A 20,911-nucleotide genomic window follows, 5' to 3' on the forward strand; every position below is an offset into this window, starting at 1 on the left:
CAAGGCGAAAGTAAGGAAAATCATTCGACCTGAAGTAATTCAAGTAGGATTTACATTACTACAGTGAGGTTGTGAGTAATGCCATTTTTGAGAAAAATCAAATCGTTTGCAACATATCGAGAAGTTAGCGCATATATCGAGCTATACACTAGTATTTCCTTTGTTTCACAATAGATGCATCATTTTGACTTTCTATGCTATTTACAGTATACATTAAATTTGACCATTAATATTTTTAGTTACATAATAAAAAAGTAAATTAAAAAAGTTAGATATTTTGAAAATATATGTTGAAATTAACCAAATGACAATTAAAAAAAAATTGTCTTTACCTATTAGTAATAACTATGAGTAAATGAATAGTGTGAACAGAGGAAATAACTCCCAATTAATATACGTACGTACACCACATAACTATTTAGAAATAAAAGGAGTACTCCCTCCGTCCCTTAATACTCGCACCGCTTTTCTTTTTTGGTCGTCCCTTAATACTTGCACCACTTCTATAAATGGAAATCTTTACCAATATTATATCATTTCTCACATTTACCTACTACCCCACCTACACCCATACTCCCTACAAAAATCATTTAAAAATCCACACCCTCCACTCCCCACTTCCCACCCTTGCACATTTCTCACTAACTATATTAAAAAATACTCCACTATCAACTAACCCCATTAAATTAATAAGTCAATTCAAATGTCTTAAACTCCGCACCGGTCAAACCGGAGCGAGTATTAAGGGACAGAGGGAGTATTAATTATTTAGGTTACGTAACACCATTTCACTTAATAAATTACATCTATTTCACATTACACATTAGTACATTACCAATTACAACTATTTGACTTAATAAATTCTTGTATTCAAGTTATATAACACCATTACTCACTTACAACAAGTAACTAAAAAGAATCCTCAAGAATATAAAAAATCAAAACATCTAAAAAAAGAATATATTAAAAACATATTTTCGACCATCTTCGATTATATTCGATAAATCCTCGTCTTCAACCAACAATCAATCATATAAATATAATATATGATCAACATTGTTCCTTTGGTAGTTGTTGTTGTTGTGTATGAAGAGGTTGTCCCATAGCAACACCTTGATCTTGTTCATATGAACGAGCATATCCAACTTGTACACTATTGTCTCTTCTATCGACACTACAGGCCCAAATGCTGTACGAGATTTGACCGAACACGGTTGTAATTATGCACCAAATCGCAGAACTTAGGAACAATGGTTCCGGGCCGGTGAAGCAAGTACCACCATTGTTGGTACGAGGATGTTGTTTTACTAGGAAGTAGACCTGGTTATCGGGCGGGGCGGGTCAGGGTCGGTGCGGGTCAAAAGAGGGTCGGGTATTGAAAGGGTCATTTTTAGCGGGTCGATAATGGGCGGGTCAAAAGCGGGTTGCGGGTCAATAGCGGGTCATTAGTGGGCGGGTCAATAAACGAGCAATAAAAAATGAAAAACAAAAGAGTCATGTGCAAGTACAAGTAAATACGAAGCTATACACGTAATTTTTTGTATCATTACTATTTTAATTTTCAAAATAATTGTAGTATAAATTTGACCCTATAATGACCCTGTCCAATAAAGGCCCTGTCCAATAAGAGCCCTGCCCAATAAAAGCCCTATTAACTTGACCCTAACCCTATATCCATTGGACTACTCTGTCCAATAACCAGGTCTACTAGGAAGTCATGGTTGTTCACGATTGCTGTAATTATAAGTCCCGTGAATGCTATCACAAATGCAATCCTGCATTCATAAAACCAATAACAAATTTAGTACTATAATTGAAAATATAGAAATGTTATTAAATACAGTACTAGCTAGTACTAGTTCTGTGCAATGCACAAGTTACTGAATCTAAAAACTCGGTTATATTGACTATGTAATACAGGGGAAGACACGGAAATTTTGAAATAATATACGAAGCATTTGATTTGATGTATAATAAAATTGAAGTAATTAGAATCTGAAATAAATATAATTAATTTTAAAGAAAGAACAGAGAAATTAAAATGGTGGATATAAATGATGATTTTTAAAATAAATAAATTAAAGAGATACACGTGATACCATGGTATACAAAACACTTTTTTTGAGTAAGTTTTTCCATATTGTTTTTGAGGCTAGAATGTTCCCCTCAAAAAAAATTGGCTAGAAACATATATCCATTTCATTTCGCCAAATCAAGTTGTACAGAAATAAACTGAACTAAACATGTTAACATATATATGCTCGAGCATTTTGCATACGTAAGGAATTGAACGTAATTAAGGTAGAAATGCATACTAAGAAATTAACAATCCTAATTGTTATCAACTACTCCCTCAATCACTAAATATTATTCTTGGTTTGACTTTTTTTGTCTCACAAAAAGATTTCAAACAGAATGAATAAAAAGAGACGAATGGAGTACTTTTAAGAATGGATCTAAACTTATCTTATACTGTCTCGAACCTATCATTAATATCTTGTCATATCTTAACAGAACTGATCAAGCTGAATAGAACTGAAATTAGATGAAACTGAAGTGAAATTAACTGATAATTAATCCAAAAGAACATGCCGTAGTAGAGGGAATTATATTCCAAACTCATATCAGACCAAAATAAGTTTAAAAATGGTACTCACAAGCTTAAAAATGGTATTCAGAAGTACAAAAATGATACTCAAAAGCTCAAAAATGATATTCAGGAGTTCAAAAATGGTGTTCATTTCTCAAATACGGTACTCAAAAGGTACTCAAAGTTTTCAAAATAATGATGCAATTACCACCGTGCCCTCATATATGTGTTTGGTGGCACATGTCTAATATGGGGCTCTCCACCCTCGCCGTAATAGTAATGCATAAATTAATTGTAACATACTACTAGTACTTACCAGGAAAGAACGAAGAATATCATGGAGATAACAGCAATACATTTTTTAGTAAAATGTACGTTACGATTGCAACAAAAGCATTTCATGCCAACACAAATTGCAAGTTGCGAAGCAAGAAGAGCTATTGCAGCCATTAAACCAAAATACCACGCTGAACCGTTTGGATATGTGCAGATCCCATTAACATTGTGAACTTCTGAAGCCTGCTCATTAAAAAATATAAAAAAATATATAATACGGGTTAAGTAAAGTGGTTGTTTGGTTGATACAGAGTTATAAAAATACATTTACAATTCTATTAAAGCGATGCTAATATTTCCAATTATAAAATATTAGTATAGGGTTTTGATTTACTTACCCTGACTCTTCTGGCGTAAGCGATAAAACTGAGAGCAATTGCAAGTAAACCAAGAAGAAGGGCTCTTAAAGGCACCCAATAATTAAATTCGGACATATTATTGATCTCTATTTGATTCGGGAACTCTTTATTCTCTCAAGAATTTTGTAAAATGATTTTGATTAGATTGTATGTGTGCAATTGTATTGAGAAATGAGATTGAGTTTTATGGATATTTATAGTATCTATCATTCTACTTTAAGCAACACATCATGTTTAGACAAGTAGTAGAACACCAATAGCGTAGGAAAGTCAAGAACTTGTACTAGTAAATTATGTCAAGCCAATCAATGCAGATGTCAACCTCGCTAAACAAAGTGTTTACAAAGTGTTGAACTACTCTTTGATTAACCCAGTTCGAGTTAGCAGACTAAACACTTTGGAATTGAGGGGAGTGATAAGAAAATCCCCTCCTCCAAATCAAAGCATAGGATTGATGAATCCCCAATTTTAAAGTTGAAAGTTGAAACTTTAGGTTGATGCTCTCTTTTCTTTAATTTTCATTAGGTTGATGCTCTCTTAACTTGATTCGCAATTTCGTACAGATGTATAGTTAATGGCAAACTTACATTGGATCATGGTGGTTCACCGTCACCCCAAATAAATTAAAAATAATAGAATTTTGTTGTTCTTACCAGTTTTTTTTAACTTTACACTATAATTTTACTTCTTAACGACACCCCAACTTTAAAAATCGGACTCTATCATTCCGCGTAGTTGCCAATGGGAAATGGAAAAGTAATACGCGCCTTTTTTTTTTCAAAGAAAACTTGAAAATTACTTTGTTAAAATGGGCCCGCGTAGACCTTGACTACTTGTGCACTGCTTAAAGAAAGGTCAATGTAATTTCCTTTAGCTTTAAACGGCCATCTTCAACATGATTAACACAAATTCAAGGACGTGATACACTCTAACATCCCCATCCTTACCTTCCAAAAACACATAAAAAATCCCCATCATTTTCATTGCACAAGAATATTCATCATAACGTGATGATTACGTTGACATCACAAGGTCGAGTTTCATACGAGACAAGCAATAAAACACGTGAAATGTGCAGTTTATTTTAATCCTTTTATTTAATTCTTCAATTTTGTTTGTTTATGCAATTGTATCCTTTCTTTGAACAATATTTTAGAACCATTCACACGTCCATATATGCTAATCTCTGTATTCCGATCCTTCTATCATTTAAAAGAGCTTAACTTGATGCTTAAATTACCAAGAAAAGAACTATACAATTGATCCTAAGGAACTTCACTATGAGTAATTTGCCAAAACAATATACAAAGTATAACATATTTTTTTCGTATTGACCATTGGCATTTTGGAAGGAACTTGCTCAAGACGGAATTTTTAGAGCTGATGTTCCTTTTAGAAGAGCAGGAAATAAAAAATTTCGCTTTAGCGACTTCATAATCTAAGGCCTTGTTCGGCAAAATTAGCGTTAGTGGTTATCGGTTGAGTAGCGGGTAGCGGTGAATGGTAGCGGGTAACGGTTAGTTGTCAAAATAGCGGCTAACTGATATGTGTGTTAGCAAAAATAAGGGTTGATACTCTAAAATAAAATAAAAGGTAGAATATTGTTTAAAACTTTATTACTTCATAAAATTGTCAAAAGCTACTCGCTACCATAAAAACTACTAATTTTAACGTTTGACAAAAGCTACCCAAACATTATCTCTACCGCTAACCGCTACCTAAACCGCTACCTTGCCAAACACTTACAAATTTTACAAGTAGCGTCTTGACTAGGTCAAAACGCTACCCGCTACCTCAAACGCTACTGCCGAACACGCCCTAAGAAATCCAACAACATAATCAGTTTGTATCGCGCTTCTAATCAGTTTCACATATCTGAATTTCCTGAGAGAAACATGTAGTTTGCTCCTGGATCATAGTAACTAATCCTCTGCCAATCACAAAAGATTGATCTGTAATTTGCTCCTGGATCTTACTACCAAACCCCAACATATTCTTGAAACACGAAGATTTGTTACAGAAAAAAGTAGGATGTCATTTGATGAGGAGTAGACCTGGTTATCGGGCGGGGCGGGTCAGGGTCGGTGCGGGTCAAAAGAGGGTCGGGTATTGAAAGGGTCATTTTTAGCGGGTCGATAATGGGCGGGTCAAAGCGGGTCGCGGGTTAATAGCGGGTCATTAGTGGGCGGGTCAATAAACGAGCAATGAAAAATGAAAAACAAAAGAGCCATGTGCAAGTACAAGTAAATACGAAGCTATACACGTAATTTTTTGTATCATTACTATTTTAATTTTCAAAATAATTGTAGTATAAGTTTTACCCTATAATGACCCTGTCCAATAAAGGCCCTGTCCAATAAGAGCCCTGCCCAATAAAAGCCCTATTAACTTGACCCTAACCCTATATCCATTGGACTACCCTGTCCAATAACCAGGTCTAATGAGGAGTAACATATCTGTTATACAACTTACAACCAACTTTTTATCTGAAAATCCCTTGGATTTTGGTGATCTTCTTCTATATATACAGCATCACATTAGTTATCCAAGATTATTCATTTGGTTGCTGCATTTGATTGTTTTGAGGTTCGCCCATAGCAACAACCCCTTGCTCATGATCAGTAATAGCTTGGGCTCTGCTGCGATCATTGTGTATTTTAACAATACCACACACCCAAAAAATATAAGCGATGAGACCTACAATAGTACTAATTATGCACCAATATGCAGCACCAAGGAACAAATTCTCGTTGCCCACGTTGCAAGAATCAATGTTTTCTCCATTGTATGATACTGCTAGGAAGTCGCTGTTGTTGAGGATCGCTGTATATATCAATCCACTGAATGTTATCAGGAAGGTTAACCTGCAACAGTGGCGTATCCAGGATTTTAGGATAGAGTAGACACACTTATTAGGCAACTATATTAGATCTCGTGCACGCACGGATTATGAATAGATTTTTACAAAATATTTAACTGAATATCCCCAAACTATTGCATAATTATATAGTTTTGAATATAGTACTTATTTAATATGCATATTATATACGAAGTATGTGTAATATGCTAATGTGACCAACATATCGAGGGAATATATATGTTTTCTAAATTAATATATCGATTTGACTAAAATGTTACCAAAAAAAATATTATTACGTAATATCTATTATTGTCATAATTTATAAACTAATATTTTTTTCATACATAGTATAGTGTATAAACAAGGATATAATAATAAAACAAAACAGATATCTCTTTTAGGAAATTGGTTTTTGGCGGGAATTTTGCACTAGGAAGTGACACGTGTCATTTCTGATGTCTGTTTTAGTATCTATTATCTATTACTATATACTAAAAGAGACACCAGGAATGACACGTGTCAATTCCTGGTGCGATTTTTTCCCGTCAAAAACCCCTTTCCCAAAAAAAGTGTATCTGCTTGATTTTATATTTATTCTCTACCTTTTCTATAAACTATTTATGTATGGAAACAAAATTTAGATTATAAATTATGGCAATAATAGATACAATGTAATAATAATTATTCTAAATTGGTAATATTTTATTCAAATCACTATATTAATAATAGAAAATATATCACTCAATATTTTGGTCAAATTACCATATTAACATTTTAAATATACATATTAGATGAATAAATTTAAACAAGTATGTTAAAAATGTTATAACTATGAAGTGGTTTGGGAGATATTCAATTAAATATTTTGTGAAAAAAATTATCAAAACCCGTGCGTACACGGGATCTAATCTAGTAAAGTAATAGATATGAGTTTCAATAGAGAAGAAAAAATGATTTCACGATAAGGAAAGCAAGTACTACTCCGTATAAGGGAAAAAAAGTTTTAATTACATCATGAATTACCACCAAGTTATAACTTTATTTTTGCTATTAAATATAGTAATAATATTTTAAAGAGGATCCTCTATGCCTTATAGATCCGCTCATGCCTGGAAATCTGTAATACATACAAAAAAGTGCATGATACGTTTTTTTCACCTGATTTTCACTTATTTTTTTTGAATTTATCTTATCTGAATTAATTAGAGCTTATCAAAACTTCTTTCAATTATAAATTCTACTTGGTCAATCTTCTTTTTCTGAACTTATCTTAACTTATTTTTCCTGAAATAAATGAAGATAAGGTGGACAGAACAGAGTTTAAGAGCTTAATCCTCCTCGAATATGTCACTTGATCAATTAAGGGAGACAAATGTGGATTGTAGAAATTTATTATCATACCAGGAGCCAATGAAGAACAGAAGTGCGATTATAGTTGTGCAGCGCGCAGTACAACGTTGTCCACAGCAACAGAAGCAGAAAGTAGCAGCGCTAATAACAATTTGCTCGACTAGTAGAAATAGTGCAGCCACTATGCCAAGACCAGGGGATGGACTGCTTGGATATACACATAACCCATATGGTTTCGTAACATCTTTAGCCTGCACGACAAAATCATACAAGTAAATTTTAAATGATTAGTAGTACTCTGTTTGGTTCACCCGAATTTGACTAAAATTAACTTATCTAAACTTATTTTTTTCCGACTTAGAAATGTATTTGGATATCAAAAGAGCGGTTCATCACAAAATAGAGAAATAAATTTAACTAGTTTATGTAAATTTACGCAATATACTCCCTCCATCCAAAAATTATAGTTTTGTATTTTAAATAGGGCGTTCCATAATTATAGTCATGTTTCCTTATTTAAACATAAAAATATTTCTCATATTACCCTCATTTGGGATCACACAAAAAATACATTGAAAACTTCCCTATGCACTATATTCCCTTCCTCGTGTATTTTATTCCTTTTACTTTTTATTTTTTTGTGAACGAGATTGTGTCACATCGCTTGTAATATAGTTCAGGTCGGGTCAAACTTGTCAATAGTTACTATACTTACTAACAACTGAAATTCTATCGGTAATCAATTTAGTAACAATTTTTATATATTCGCAATATATCAGGTCGGTTCAGATTCATCATTTGTGAATTGTGAGGTCTACCAACAAGTAAAAGTATAATGCAACCAATGCATCATACATTCATACGAGTTACGCTTTGGAAGTATTAGGCACTCAAAGTCTCAAACAAGAGCTAATTTATCATCGTAAAAATATCTTATCTGAGAATGATGATTTTTCTCTTAACGACATCGTTTCGACATCATTTACAATAATTATCTTCATCTTAATACGGAAAGCTCTCAAAAAATTAATTTAAACTTTGTAATCTTTGCCCATACAATTTGTTTAAAAACCTTTTCTCAATCAACTGATAAATTTAATTTTGCTACCCAAATTACATTAGGAATTATTTTTCTCAAAAAAACTTTTATTCAAATTTGAATTTATTTACTCCCTTTGTCTCAAATTATCAGTTAAAGTGATTTAGACACGATAAAATGAACAATATGACATTAACAACGGTTGCATTTATATTGAATAACAGAGCAAAATCATACTACTCGGAAAAATGTTTGTCATTTCTAATGTTATTCTTCCTCTGTTTGGAAACTCGCAACGTTTGTCACTTTTACCGATGACAATGTACAATTAAACATTGTTTATAATACTCTTCAAGCAAAAATTATAAAAAGTTGATATTTAAAAAATAAGCAATTTAACAAAATCTCACTTGACTATGTTTTATTTAACATATAAATCACTCGTAATAGTCAAAATATAATATTGTTAATAGTGTAAAAAGTCCAAACGTTACAAATATTTCTAAACAAAGGAAATACGAAGTATTTATCTACAATTCTACATGGCATTTCCCTAAACAGAATACGGGAAGAACAAACAGAAACGGAAGAAGTAAAACATAATCCTCTTGTACCTTAATTCTCTTGGCATAAGCAATAAGACTGAAAGCCATAGCAAGTGCACCAAAAAGAAGCGCAATTAAAGGGAACCAAATGTTGCCAAAATGTTTAAAAGACGCCCAAAAACTATTTCTCCGCACCATTTTTTTTAATCAATCAATCGAACTTTTTCGTGTTTTAGGACCAAAAATCCAGATTTCGATCGATTGAATTGAGTGAGAAAAGTGAGTGTAAGTTGTATGAATAGTGATTAATTATACAATTAGAGCATAATTAGCAATAATCTGAGATATGATTGGGTGTTAAGGAGAGAGAGAAAACAATAACTTGAAAGTAGGAGTGAACAAGAGAGAGAGAGACAAGTGAGGAAATAAAAACTGATGACCAGATCGTGCGAAATGGGAATTGAACTGGCTTTCCAGATTTTGGAGGGGATGATTTTTTCATGATGATAGATGCGTGGAAAATGGAAATGAGATAAAAGGGGTTTTCAGTTTTTTTTCTTCGTAGTTTCTAAATGCAGAAAAAAAAATATATTTTTTTGTAAAACGAAAAATGTCCATACTACCCTTATTAAAGATGTAAATCTGCAATAACTTCAAATTTGCTTGAGCTCTGCGAGACGGCATGCTGTGATGTGTGAGCAACTGAGCAAACACATCACAACGCCAAACATGTACCATTTATTTAAAAAAGAGTATTATTTCATTAAAAAAAAGTACCATTTCGTTAAACAGATTACCAATTCGATAAAAACATGTATCATTTCGTTAAAAAAGTACTCATTAAAAACAGAGTATCATTTCGATTAAAACATGTACCATTTCAATGATTTTTTTGTTGTTATATTTTTACAAAAACTTAACAGCCCTGCGATTTTGACTTCATCAACTTGCTTACTCCTCAAGCCTCCATATTTACAAATTACAGCTATTTATAACTTTCTATGAAATTATTCGGAGAAAAAAGCATGAATAACAACCGAGAAGTACAATGAATTTCTTTTTCACAAACATCAATCAAAAACCATAGTAGATTCAGACAAAAAATAAACTGTTTAACATTGATTAAGGAAAATGAATAAATGAAGCCAAGTTAACAAAATCAGTTGATTAGATTTGAATGATATATAACAATGGCTGGTTATATTGGCAATCTATACTAATATATTAAAAGGTGTTGTAGAAAACGTCTATGTGTCACGTAATACTCTTCCTTTTGCGCCACATCATTCACTCACCAAGTAGAAAACGTCTATGTGTCACGTAATACTCTTCCTTTTGCGCCACATCATTCACTCACCAAGTAGTATGTCATGTCATGTCATGGATAGTCAAAAATCAATACAATGAGGTTCGAACTCTAGACCTCATGTTTGAATGATAATTCTCATTACCATCTTAACCAACCACAAATTGTGGATTATTTCTTCACATTAATTTATAAACAAATATTAACGTGAAGTCTAAACTAACTAAATAAATGTTATCTATACTTACTAATATATTAAAATGCGTTGTGGAAAACTTCTATGTGCCACGTAGTACTCTTCCTTTTGCGCCACATCATTCACTCACCAAGTAGTATGTCATGTCATGTCATGGATAGCCAAAAATCAATACAATGAGGTTCGAACTCTAGACCTCATGTCTGAATGATAATTCTCATTACCATCTTAACCAGCCACAAATTGTGGTTTATTTCTTTACATTAATTTATAAATAAATGTTAACGTGAAGTCTAAACTAAATAATTTTTATATGATTTTTTATTTTCTATGGAATATTTTGAAAAAAATAAAAATAAAGAATTAGGACAACTATGAAGAAACATGATGTCATGAATCTCATAAGCATCAACTATAGAATATCTTGCATGGCTGCTTATATCTAATTTGGTGTTATTAATTTGAAGCACTTAGTTCCACTAGAAAATAAATTATACAAATTGTAAGATGATCTAATTGAAAAATTACTTGACATGATAAATGACGTAGTGTGTCTGTGTAGTTAACAAACTTAATTGATGTTTTTCACTTTATGATATACATGCATTTCGTCAAATATTAAGCTCAAAAAAATCTAAAATTTTAACTATTGAATGTAGCGATCGGGGCATCGTCCGGGCCACACACTAGGTTATCATCAAATGCAGTGGCAGATCTTAAAACTTTTTCTTCGGTGGCCTTACATGTGACATATAATATAGGTGTACACTAAATATTTTAAAAAATACGTAAGATATTATTTTCAAATTTTATTGAAAAACTACTACTTCGTATTGTAAAATATTAAACAAAATAGTAGCTTCTCTACTCACAAAATAAAATAAAATAATAAAACCAAAACTCCAAAAGCTAATGCATTGAGTATTGACAAAATCTATGGAGTACTCCACATATTACTCCTCCAATTCTCCTTCTTAAACACCATAAATAAAATATAATTTTATTTTTTTTTTAAAAAAAAAAGTAGGAAAAGAAATACTTCCTCCGTCTTTTAATACTCGCAACGTTTGGACTTTTGCCACTATTCATATAATCTACTTTGACTATTCGTAGTGTTTTTTGTATAAGATAAAACATAGTCATGTGAGATCTTGTTAGATTCGTCTCAATGTGTATTTTCAAAATATCAACTTTTTATAATTTTTAAAGATAATTTAAGATATAAATGATCAAAGTTGTGCATTGGCATGCGTGAAACTAACAAACGTTGCGAGTATTAAAAGACGGAGGAAGTACTACTACTAGTACTAGACTACTAGGAGTCTAAAAGATGCGTGAATTGTCGCGTATGACAACACATGTGATCCCATATAAGCCATATACTACATAATTGTTCGGATACGCAAATACCGAAATAATTGACCAGGTGTTTGGGCCATTTATTTTGGGGGGCTATTTAATTACTACTCAGCCCATACAACTAATTTTGTTTTTGGCTGTACCGGGGGCCAGCCCCGTATGGCCCCCGTGGATGGTCCGCCTCTGATCAAAAGCAAATGGGCGACCACTGACCATGGAAAGCAAGAAACGATGGATTATCTATAAGATCAAACGGTTTGTGGAAAGTTGAGAGTTTGTTTTAACCTTTTTAAGGGACAGTTATGTTATTTTATATTTTGTATAAAGAAATTATTTTTTACATTTAGCAACTTATGAACATGTAATTTACGCATGTAGTTATATGAGACACAGAGTAGGTCACATGTCCATATCACTTATGGAGTTGTGGTCCTTAACTCCTTATGAAATCATCAATACTGCCCTTTGGACTAATTTGCCAGTAAAGAAGTATTTACTTAAACCGTAAAATCTTTACCAATTGAGGTTGGCATGAGTGGTTAACCAAGGTCTCGGATTCGAGCCTTGAGAATGGAAAAAATCTCAACTGAAAGGGATGTTCCTATCGAGGTATCCATACAAACTCCCACGCGAGATTAGTCCACTCGTCGAAGGCGGTGGGAACTCCTCGTAGTAGAACCCAAAAAAAATCGTAAAATCTTTCCTGTCAAAAAAATTAAAAACCGTCACATATTCCCGCAACTGCTTATCCCGTCGCGAACCGGTGAAATTCGGCTGAATTTTACATCATTCAGCCGGCAATCGCATTTAGCCGGTAAGATTAGCCGGAAAATGACATCTCAAATCTACTCCCACTCTAGAAACATCAAATTGAAAAAAATTAGGTCTTCAAATTTGTGAGGGAAAACTGTGAGGGAAATTCACCCATTTATGGATCAATATTCTTCCGACGTGAATAAGGAAGCCGAATTTTGGAAGTGGGCGGAGTAACTTAAGTGCAAAGGGTTTTAAATCGACTTATTATTGGATTTTTCCAGGTAAAAATAAATTACAATTATTTGAAATGATTAGTAGGTAATTGGGGTTTCTTTGAATGAATATCCTGATTATGTTTTCTGAAGTATTGTTGTTAATTCGTGATTATGATGCTTGATTTTAATTTTTGTGTCGTTGGATAGAATTAGCTCCAGAATTGAGTTATTTGATGTCTTGTGCTACGCTATTCCTTGCTGGGCTAGGTCTCATTTCGTTGTAATTGAGTGTTATTGCAATTGATTGCTCGTAGAGTTGGCTGATTTGTCGTAAAATGCAGGCCTATTAGCATTTAGGGAAGAACTTATAGAACTTTTCAATGATTGATAGGTTTGCACCTTAAAACGAGATTCCTGTTTATGTGGAGTTCATCATTTGGAACATAATTGAACCAATACAGTGTTTGTCGAAAACGAAGAATGGCATAAAAATGTGAGCTGCATTTGATGAAAAGATTCTTGTATGTTTTCCTCATTGCTTAAGCCTTAAACAGTATGATATGGCACAGAAGGTGATACAAGAGGTGTGATGATAGATTGAAATCAAATTACTTGCTTAAGTTGGATTGAAGTCATTGAAAGTTAGACCAGAGATTTAGTCGTAGTTTTCATAGAATTCGGGCTTAGTCCTCACAAGTCACAATGCATTACTCCGTACATACTATTACAAATATTACAATAAAGATATAATCAGTTTGTTTGTAGTTCACATTGTGATTTGAGCTTGGTGATTACATTTCGGAGTTTGCTAAACAATGATCATTTCTTGCATAGCTGGGTTGGATTAGTTTAGTTTTTTAAACTTATTGGTATGGATAAGCCTATGGAACAAAGGGTTTTATTTTTGTGATATTTTTATCTAGATACTCCGTATATGTCAGTTAGTTATTCTTATGCTTTTTCCTAAAATATACGAGCTTCTCTTTTGCCTGTCATTGAAATGTGCATGCACAAGTGGTTTGGTAGCTTGATACGAGTTAGTAATGCTCATTTAGAGATACCGTTAGGCTCCGTTCTATCCGACTTATTTTGTCTGAACTTATATTATCTGATCTTAACTGAACTGAACATATTGTCTTAAATAAGTCAAAATAAGTCGAACAAAACCGAGCCTAAAACTGCATGTTATATGCTTGCTGCAGGAATGTGGTAATGGCACTGAACGAGGGGGAGAGTGGGAGCGTGGTGGGCGTTGTCCACGATCAAAGTACTGGGATGGATGGTGTCATTAATAATGATGAGGGTGTTCATGACGTTGGTCCTGAGGATGTTGGAAATATGAGTGAAAGTGTGACAAGTTGCAATCAGCTCAGCGCTACAGAAAGAGATGAGTGCCTAACACCGACGAGTGCAGTGCACAATGGTATGTATTGTCATTCTCAGAGATTGGAGGCTCCAAGTGTAGGGATGATATTCCCAACTTGGGAGGCAGCTGATAATTATTATCGTATTTACGGAAAACAACAAGGTTTCGGGGTGATAAGGCCTTCGGCAGGCTTTAGCAGGGTGCAAACAAAGCGGAAGATAAATGTATTATGGAAGTGCGAACGTGCTGGAAAGCCAAACATCATTAGCAAAAGTAGGCGGAAGAAGAATGAACAAAAAGATGAATCACAATTGGGAGATGATGTTGGTACAGAACCAATACAAGTTAGAACAACTAAGAAGTCAAGGAAGTCCAAAAAATGTGAATGTCCGGCAATGATGTATGCTGGTGTGAATGTTGATGGAGAATGGGTTGTTCGGAAGGTAGTGCTGGAGCACAAAAACCACAGTCTAACCCCTGGTACAAGGTTACATACTTCGCAACTTAACCAAGCAATGCCTAAGCTGTTATTGGTCTCACAAACCCACGATGAGAGGAATGGGTTGAATGAGAAGCCCAATACTGAGCTGGACATGCATAACAAGAACGCTGGGGATAAGAGATTGATAACGTTGGATGAGGATAGTAATGCCATGATGAAATTCTTTGAGATGATGTATATGGATAATCAGAACTTCTATCATTCATTTCGACAAGATGACACGGGAAAGTTACATGATGTAGTATGGATTGATGCTCGGTGTAGAGCCGCATACGAAGAATTTGGCGATGTTGTGTGGTTGGATACGACATATATGATAAATGATTATGATTTGCCACTTGCAACTTTTGTTGGGGTAAATCATCATGGACACACAATACTATTTGGTTGTGCATTGATTTCCCGTGAAGACGTGGAAACATTTGAGTGGGTTTTTTCATCTTGGCTGGTTGGTATGGCCGGTAAGGCACCAGGAGGAATTCTAACAGATGAAACGGATATAATAAGCAAGGCGTTAGGGAGAGTCATGCCAGGTACAACACATAAGTGGTGCCTGTGGCATGTAATTGAAAAGATTTCACAGAGGTTGGGTACACAATGCAAATATATTGCTATGACAACAGAGTTAAAGGATATCATATATGATTCCTTCACTGGAGATGAGTTTGAGGAGCGGTGGAAGATTGTGATTGACCAATACGAGCTTGCAGATGATACTTGGCTCACCAGACTGTATGAAGAGCGATTGATGTGGGTGCCAATATACAATAAGGACACCTTTTGCGCCGGAATGAGGAATACTCAAAGGGTTGAAAGTATGCAAAGTTTCTTTGACGATAAGTTACCGAATTCATTGAGAAATACTGTTTTTCTATGGAAAAGAGGGTGGAGTCAGAGATGGTTGCTGATGCTAATTGTGCAATGTATGGTCTGGCAACAGATTTTTCAGTCGAGCAAGTTCTCCAGAAACTATACACATACACTAAATTCATGGAGGTTCAAGAGGAGTGCAAAGGGGTGTTGTATTGTAATGGTCGTGGAGAGCAGCAGTTGTCAGACAGCTTATTACTGCACAATATAGAGGATAGAGTGACATATAATAAAAGTTCAGGTGACCCGAGGAGTATAATTAACCACAAGAGGAGGCTTTATAGGGTCACATACGATACAAAAACAAACAATGTTTGGTGTGAATGTAAGATGTTTGAGAGTGCTGGTATATTATGTAGACATTCAATTAGGGTTTGGGATTTGCATTACGTCACTGAAGTACCTCGGAAGTACGTTTTAGATCGGTGGCGCAAAGACCTTCCTAGGAAGCACAGACGAGTGAAGGTTGCATACCACGATCCGTCTAAGACAGAGGAAGTTAAGAGTTTTGACAGAATGATGGTCGCGTTTGAGCCAGTAGCTGGCAACGCCATGGGGAATAAGGAAGCAGAGGCTTCTGTGATGGAATGTGTTATGATGGCCGATTCAAGGGTTAGAGATATTTTAGGCATGCAGCATGTAGATACTTTTTCCCAATGCGCAGTAGGGCGCTTATGTGCTGACTCTCTAACTACCAACCTCGAGGGTAGCCCTTTCGTGCCGAATCCGACCTGAACCCGATTGACAAAGTGACCTGACCCAATCATGACCCGAGACCCGGACCCGACCTGATGACCTGTTTTGACAGCTCTACTGTGCATGTATGACACTGCTTTGTCATTTAATTTGGTACGGTCAATAAAGCCTACAAAACTGGTGCCTATTCTTTATTAGGGTCCTGCAATGACAACAACAGTCCTTGTTCTAGATGACTACTGTCGCAGACGTTGTGGGGTCATTCATATGGACAATGACTGACAGTAAAGAATGCCACTATTTGATATGAGTTTAAGTGATGGGGGGAGAGAATTGTAATCAGGATGACCAATTACAGCGTTCTCCATTGTAATCGTTGTGTACTGCCATATATATATATATATATATATATATATATATATATATATATATATATATGTGTTGTTATGATTATTGTAATCTGTGAAGTATGATGGGATCATCGGACTCGTTTCTGTTTTGTGCTCTGACGGTAACTGCTCCATGATCAGGAAACTGTCCATCTTGCTAAATTAAACTTCCCTGGTCGTCGAAAGATTGTTGTCAGCAAGTAAATGGTATGCATTTTCACTTGATTTTTTTTATTGTAATTTCAATAATTGTGTCACTACATTCTGCAAATTGGTATGTGTAGGTGCTAAAGCTTTCGTTGTCAGAGTTTCTTGTAATAGTTGTCATGTTAGTTTTTACTGCATTTATCAGTCAGCTCTAACTTGTGTTTCTTTTATTCTGGTCTAAGCATGTTAATTAGTAGTAGTATGTTGCGAAATGTTTAAATGGAAGATAAACTTGGTTTAACATTATTCCCGAAATTCTGTATTTCAATGAAACACTTTTTTAAGTCATGTGGTTTTGTAGCTAAATTTTGGTGTTAATTTTGCATCTTAAGACTAAGGTCAGAACTCAGAAGTTAGCATATCCGTATTAGTTTCATGTTAGATCCGTGATCTATTCTTTAGCTATTTCTGGTTCTTGGTGGATTTGATAATTCTCTAATGCAGGGGTCTTACCAAACAGGCAAACACTCATGTGCTGATTATTTGAAATACAAATCCAAGAATAGGATAGTTTTAGATGTAGACACAAAGTTCTGTGAACACTTCTCTTTCCTCTCTTATATGTGGTTTTTGACCTTCTGCCATTGTCTGCTTTCCTGCCTGGAGACTTTGTGAGTCTTTACTGCTGAATGCCCGACATTGGTTCGTGCTTGTAAATGTGTGTGGATTCATTTTGCTTGGTTATATTACATACCGTGAATCTGTGATATGTTTTCTTGATGACAATGGCTTTTCTTGTTTTCTACTTTGGAACAATAGTATTAGATGCAAAACTGGAAGTAGTTTCTCAAGCTCTAATATGTCTTTTGAATTTTGATCACACTGTTGGGTTAGATATTCCATCAAAATCCACGATGTTACTTTTTTTTAAAATATTTTTTTGTCTCGTTGTGAAACCGTTGGTTTAATGCTTGTAGCCATAGTAGATTTGTGATGCAATTGATTGCAAGATGGAAACTATGCTGAATTCGAGTATGCTGTATGCAAAGTTGCACACTCTGCTTCTTTGATGTAGTTGTGCATTTTGATACCTACATTTGTGTTTTTCTAATTATTGACAGTGTTGCTTTTTTCTTGCTGCACTTCTTAGGTTAGTTGTTACATTCATAGACTCATGATGCATTAATTAGCTGTTAAATTTTAGTATAACCATCCAATAACATGCTGCTGTTAGTTTCATATGACCAATTTGTTATCAATATTTTTTACAGTTAACTATTTGAAAAGATGATATTTTTTACAGTTGACTATTTGAAAAGATGATATTTTTTCTCATCAAATTTCCCCAGATATGTGAATCAAAATTGAAAGGGGAAGGGGAAAGAGAAAGGGGAACAGAGAAAACGAACAAGACCGGGAATGTCAGGTTGAACAACGTGCTATGTTAAATCTGGATGAAGAAATTAATGAAACCTTGTGAAGTTAACAGGGAAGAGTTGTTTATTAGAACTGAATTTCGTTATAATAACAATTTAGAGTTTAATCACAAGGCATAATAAAGCTGATATGCCTGATTATCATGTTTCTTTTATATACTTGCATTATTATGAAATGTGATAAGAATTTCTGATTACGGACCTATGACAAAGGACAATATTAGATGTTTGATAACAATGTTTTGTTGATTTGTCAGGATTATGAACCCAACTTGAACGACACCAGCATAGTGAAAAACTAAGGGGGCTGAGCTGTGGCAGTGGTAGTGGTGCAATGTGTTGATTAATTCCACCTTAATTGGAATTTAACAACTTATACAAAGTGTAGATCGAGCTGAAGGGAGGGCTGTACTGCAATGGAGTTGTGTTGTGAATCATTTGTGTGCCATTTTTTCCAATTGGTTGATATTTGTAATTATTCAACTATTTTTATTTTCATATCTAAAATAATATTAATATTAACCAATGGACAAAGTAGCACACAAGTGGTACATAGATTGTGGGACAGAAGATTCGAACTCATAGCGACTACATCAATATATCTTGTTACTGAATATGTAGGCATTCTGATTCGGTTGAAAATCATCAAAGGATGGATATGAACAAAATTTAGGTCTAATATAACACAAAGTATAACAATAGTGTTTCTATCCTCCAGAATGCCATGATAGACTTTATTTACAAAGTATTTCCTTCGTCCCTTAATACTCGATCTAGTTTGACTTTTTACACTATTCATTTAATTTACTTTGACCCTATTTTATTTCTAGTATATGAAAATAAATGTTAGTATGTAATATATTGTTGGCTTCCTCTTAATATATATTTTTAAAATATTAATATTTTTATAAGTTTTTATAATATTTAGTTAAATAAATTGGTGGTCAAAGTTGTGCATTGGCAAGCATGTCCGATCAAAACATGTCGAGTATTAAGGGACGGAAGGAGTAATCACATTTTCTTCATTGCTTATTATGGCTACTTGGGTTTTTGTATTTTGTCCAAGAAACAAAGTCAGTTCAGCATCACATAATAATCTAACAAAATCTTTGGTTAAATGTACCACTAGCGTACACAAAGATTGATATAAGTATTTTTTTTCTCTCTTCTCTCCTCTTTTAGGGTTTTAGTTTTCTTTGCCGTTTAGGCCGGAAATAGACTATTTCCGACCCTTATTCTTGTTTTTCATTGTTTTCTCCCTATGTATTGTCTTGTTTTGTTTTTTCCGTTTTTGTTCCCAATTTATTCTTGGGTTGTTCCCAATTTATTTGGGTTTTTCCTAGAGTTTTCTAGGTTCTTGATTCTCATCCATGGATGAGAATTTTTTTAGGGTTTCAGTAATTGGGAAGGAGATTTGGATTCGTACAGTTTTAGGGTTTATCATCAACTCGTCAATCAGAACAATTCGGGCGCATATTGCGAAGGGCTCTACTTGGAAAGATGCGAAAACATCGAAAATCACTGCTCGCGTTAAGCTAGAAGCGGTGGAGTACGAGATGTGTTTTAGGATGCAGAATAATAATTGTTTTGATTGTAATGGTTATGTATTTTCTTTGAATCTGTCGTATGCAGATCTATTTTGTTATTGTAGATGCCGTATGGCGGATTATTAATGAAATTGTTCTTCCCCGTCAATAAAAAAAAATATAAATATATAATAGTAACAATGAAAGTTGTCTCGAACTTTCCATGTCTACGCATAACTCAATTAATAGAAGAAATTCTACCTTATTTGTTTTGTTTAAGTACACCCATTGTGTTCTTTGAGCTTATGGTCAAAAAAACAAAACAAATGCACCCAATTAAGTGACAATATACACTTATGTAAGTTAAGTATCAACAAAAAAGCTTGAAAAAATGAGTTGTTGCATGCAATGTATGTGTTGGATCCCAAATCATATGATTTCTTTATACTCCATATGGCATTTTACTAAAGCAATTGCAATGAACAAGTAGTGTGTTTTTACCATCTTTAGGTTTTGGTTTTTAACATTTAAAACATAGCTTCGTTTTCTTTTGTATCCACCATTTTTTCATTTCTATTGATGGTCGTTATTATAGCTTTATTTGAAAGTTTAAATCATATTGTTTTAACTCAATAATTAAAGATTGACCATTGTTTTATATAATAAGCTATGCTTTATGATACTAATTCCGTTTAAAAGAAGTGTACCATTTACATGTATTGTTGACATGTCTTACTTTACGTATTATTAATATGTGGAAACAAATATTCTTAATGTAAATGTTGTTTAATTGTACATATTTGTATATCTCAACATTTAACATTGAGATATAGTAAACTTATCTCAATGTTAATTTTTGAGACTTATCGGAAATCTATCAAGGATTCAAGGGTTATCATTATCGACTTATTTCAGCGAAAATTATTCAAGTTGTACGCCCGTAATAGTATAACACGTGACATATTTTTTTTCACAGATTTAAGTGACAAATTCTATGATACGGAGTACAAATTAAACCTAAATTATCATATTTTTTAATATATATTTTTCTGTTATGAATTCAGACTT

At 33.9% G+C, this 20,911-nt stretch overlaps 3 protein-coding genes across 3 annotated transcripts; 1 reads left to right on the top strand and 2 right to left on the bottom strand.

Moving 5' to 3' along the window:
• Window positions 1-768: 768 nt before the first annotated feature.
• LOC130470638 (uncharacterized) lies at window positions 769-3,458 on the bottom strand. The gene is made up of 3 exons (XM_056841143.1): window positions 3,265-3,458; window positions 2,907-3,109; window positions 769-1,775 (listed from the first exon to the last, which is right to left on the bottom strand). The coding sequence occupies exons 1-3, from the start codon at window positions 3,358-3,360 to the stop codon at window positions 1,652-1,654; spliced, it is 423 nt and encodes a 140-aa protein (XP_056697121.1). The 5' UTR covers window positions 3,361-3,458; the 3' UTR covers window positions 769-1,651.
• Window positions 3,459-5,543: 2,085 nt separating this feature from the next.
• Window positions 5,544-9,637, bottom strand: LOC110783032 (uncharacterized). The gene is made up of 3 exons (XM_021987328.2): window positions 9,149-9,637; window positions 7,547-7,746; window positions 5,544-6,149 (listed from the first exon to the last, which is right to left on the bottom strand). Exons 1-3 carry the CDS (start codon window positions 9,275-9,277, stop codon window positions 5,837-5,839), a joined length of 642 nt encoding a protein of 213 aa, XP_021843020.1. The 5' UTR covers window positions 9,278-9,637; the 3' UTR covers window positions 5,544-5,836.
• Window positions 9,638-12,606: 2,969 nt separating this feature from the next.
• Window positions 12,607-15,860, top strand: LOC110783135 (protein FAR-RED IMPAIRED RESPONSE 1). Its single transcript, XM_021987438.2, has 2 exons — window positions 12,607-12,977; window positions 14,114-15,860. The coding sequence occupies exon 2, from the start codon at window positions 14,124-14,126 to the stop codon at window positions 15,858-15,860; it is 1,737 nt and encodes a 578-aa protein (XP_021843130.1). The 5' UTR covers window positions 12,607-12,977; window positions 14,114-14,123.
• Window positions 15,861-20,911: the final 5,051 nt, after the last annotated feature.

This window comes from Spinacia oleracea, chromosome 3 (genome assembly GCF_020520425.1).
Source record: "Spinacia oleracea cultivar Varoflay chromosome 3, BTI_SOV_V1, whole genome shotgun sequence".
In the NCBI taxonomy this organism is placed as follows: Eukaryota; Viridiplantae; Streptophyta; class Magnoliopsida; order Caryophyllales; family Amaranthaceae; genus Spinacia; species Spinacia oleracea.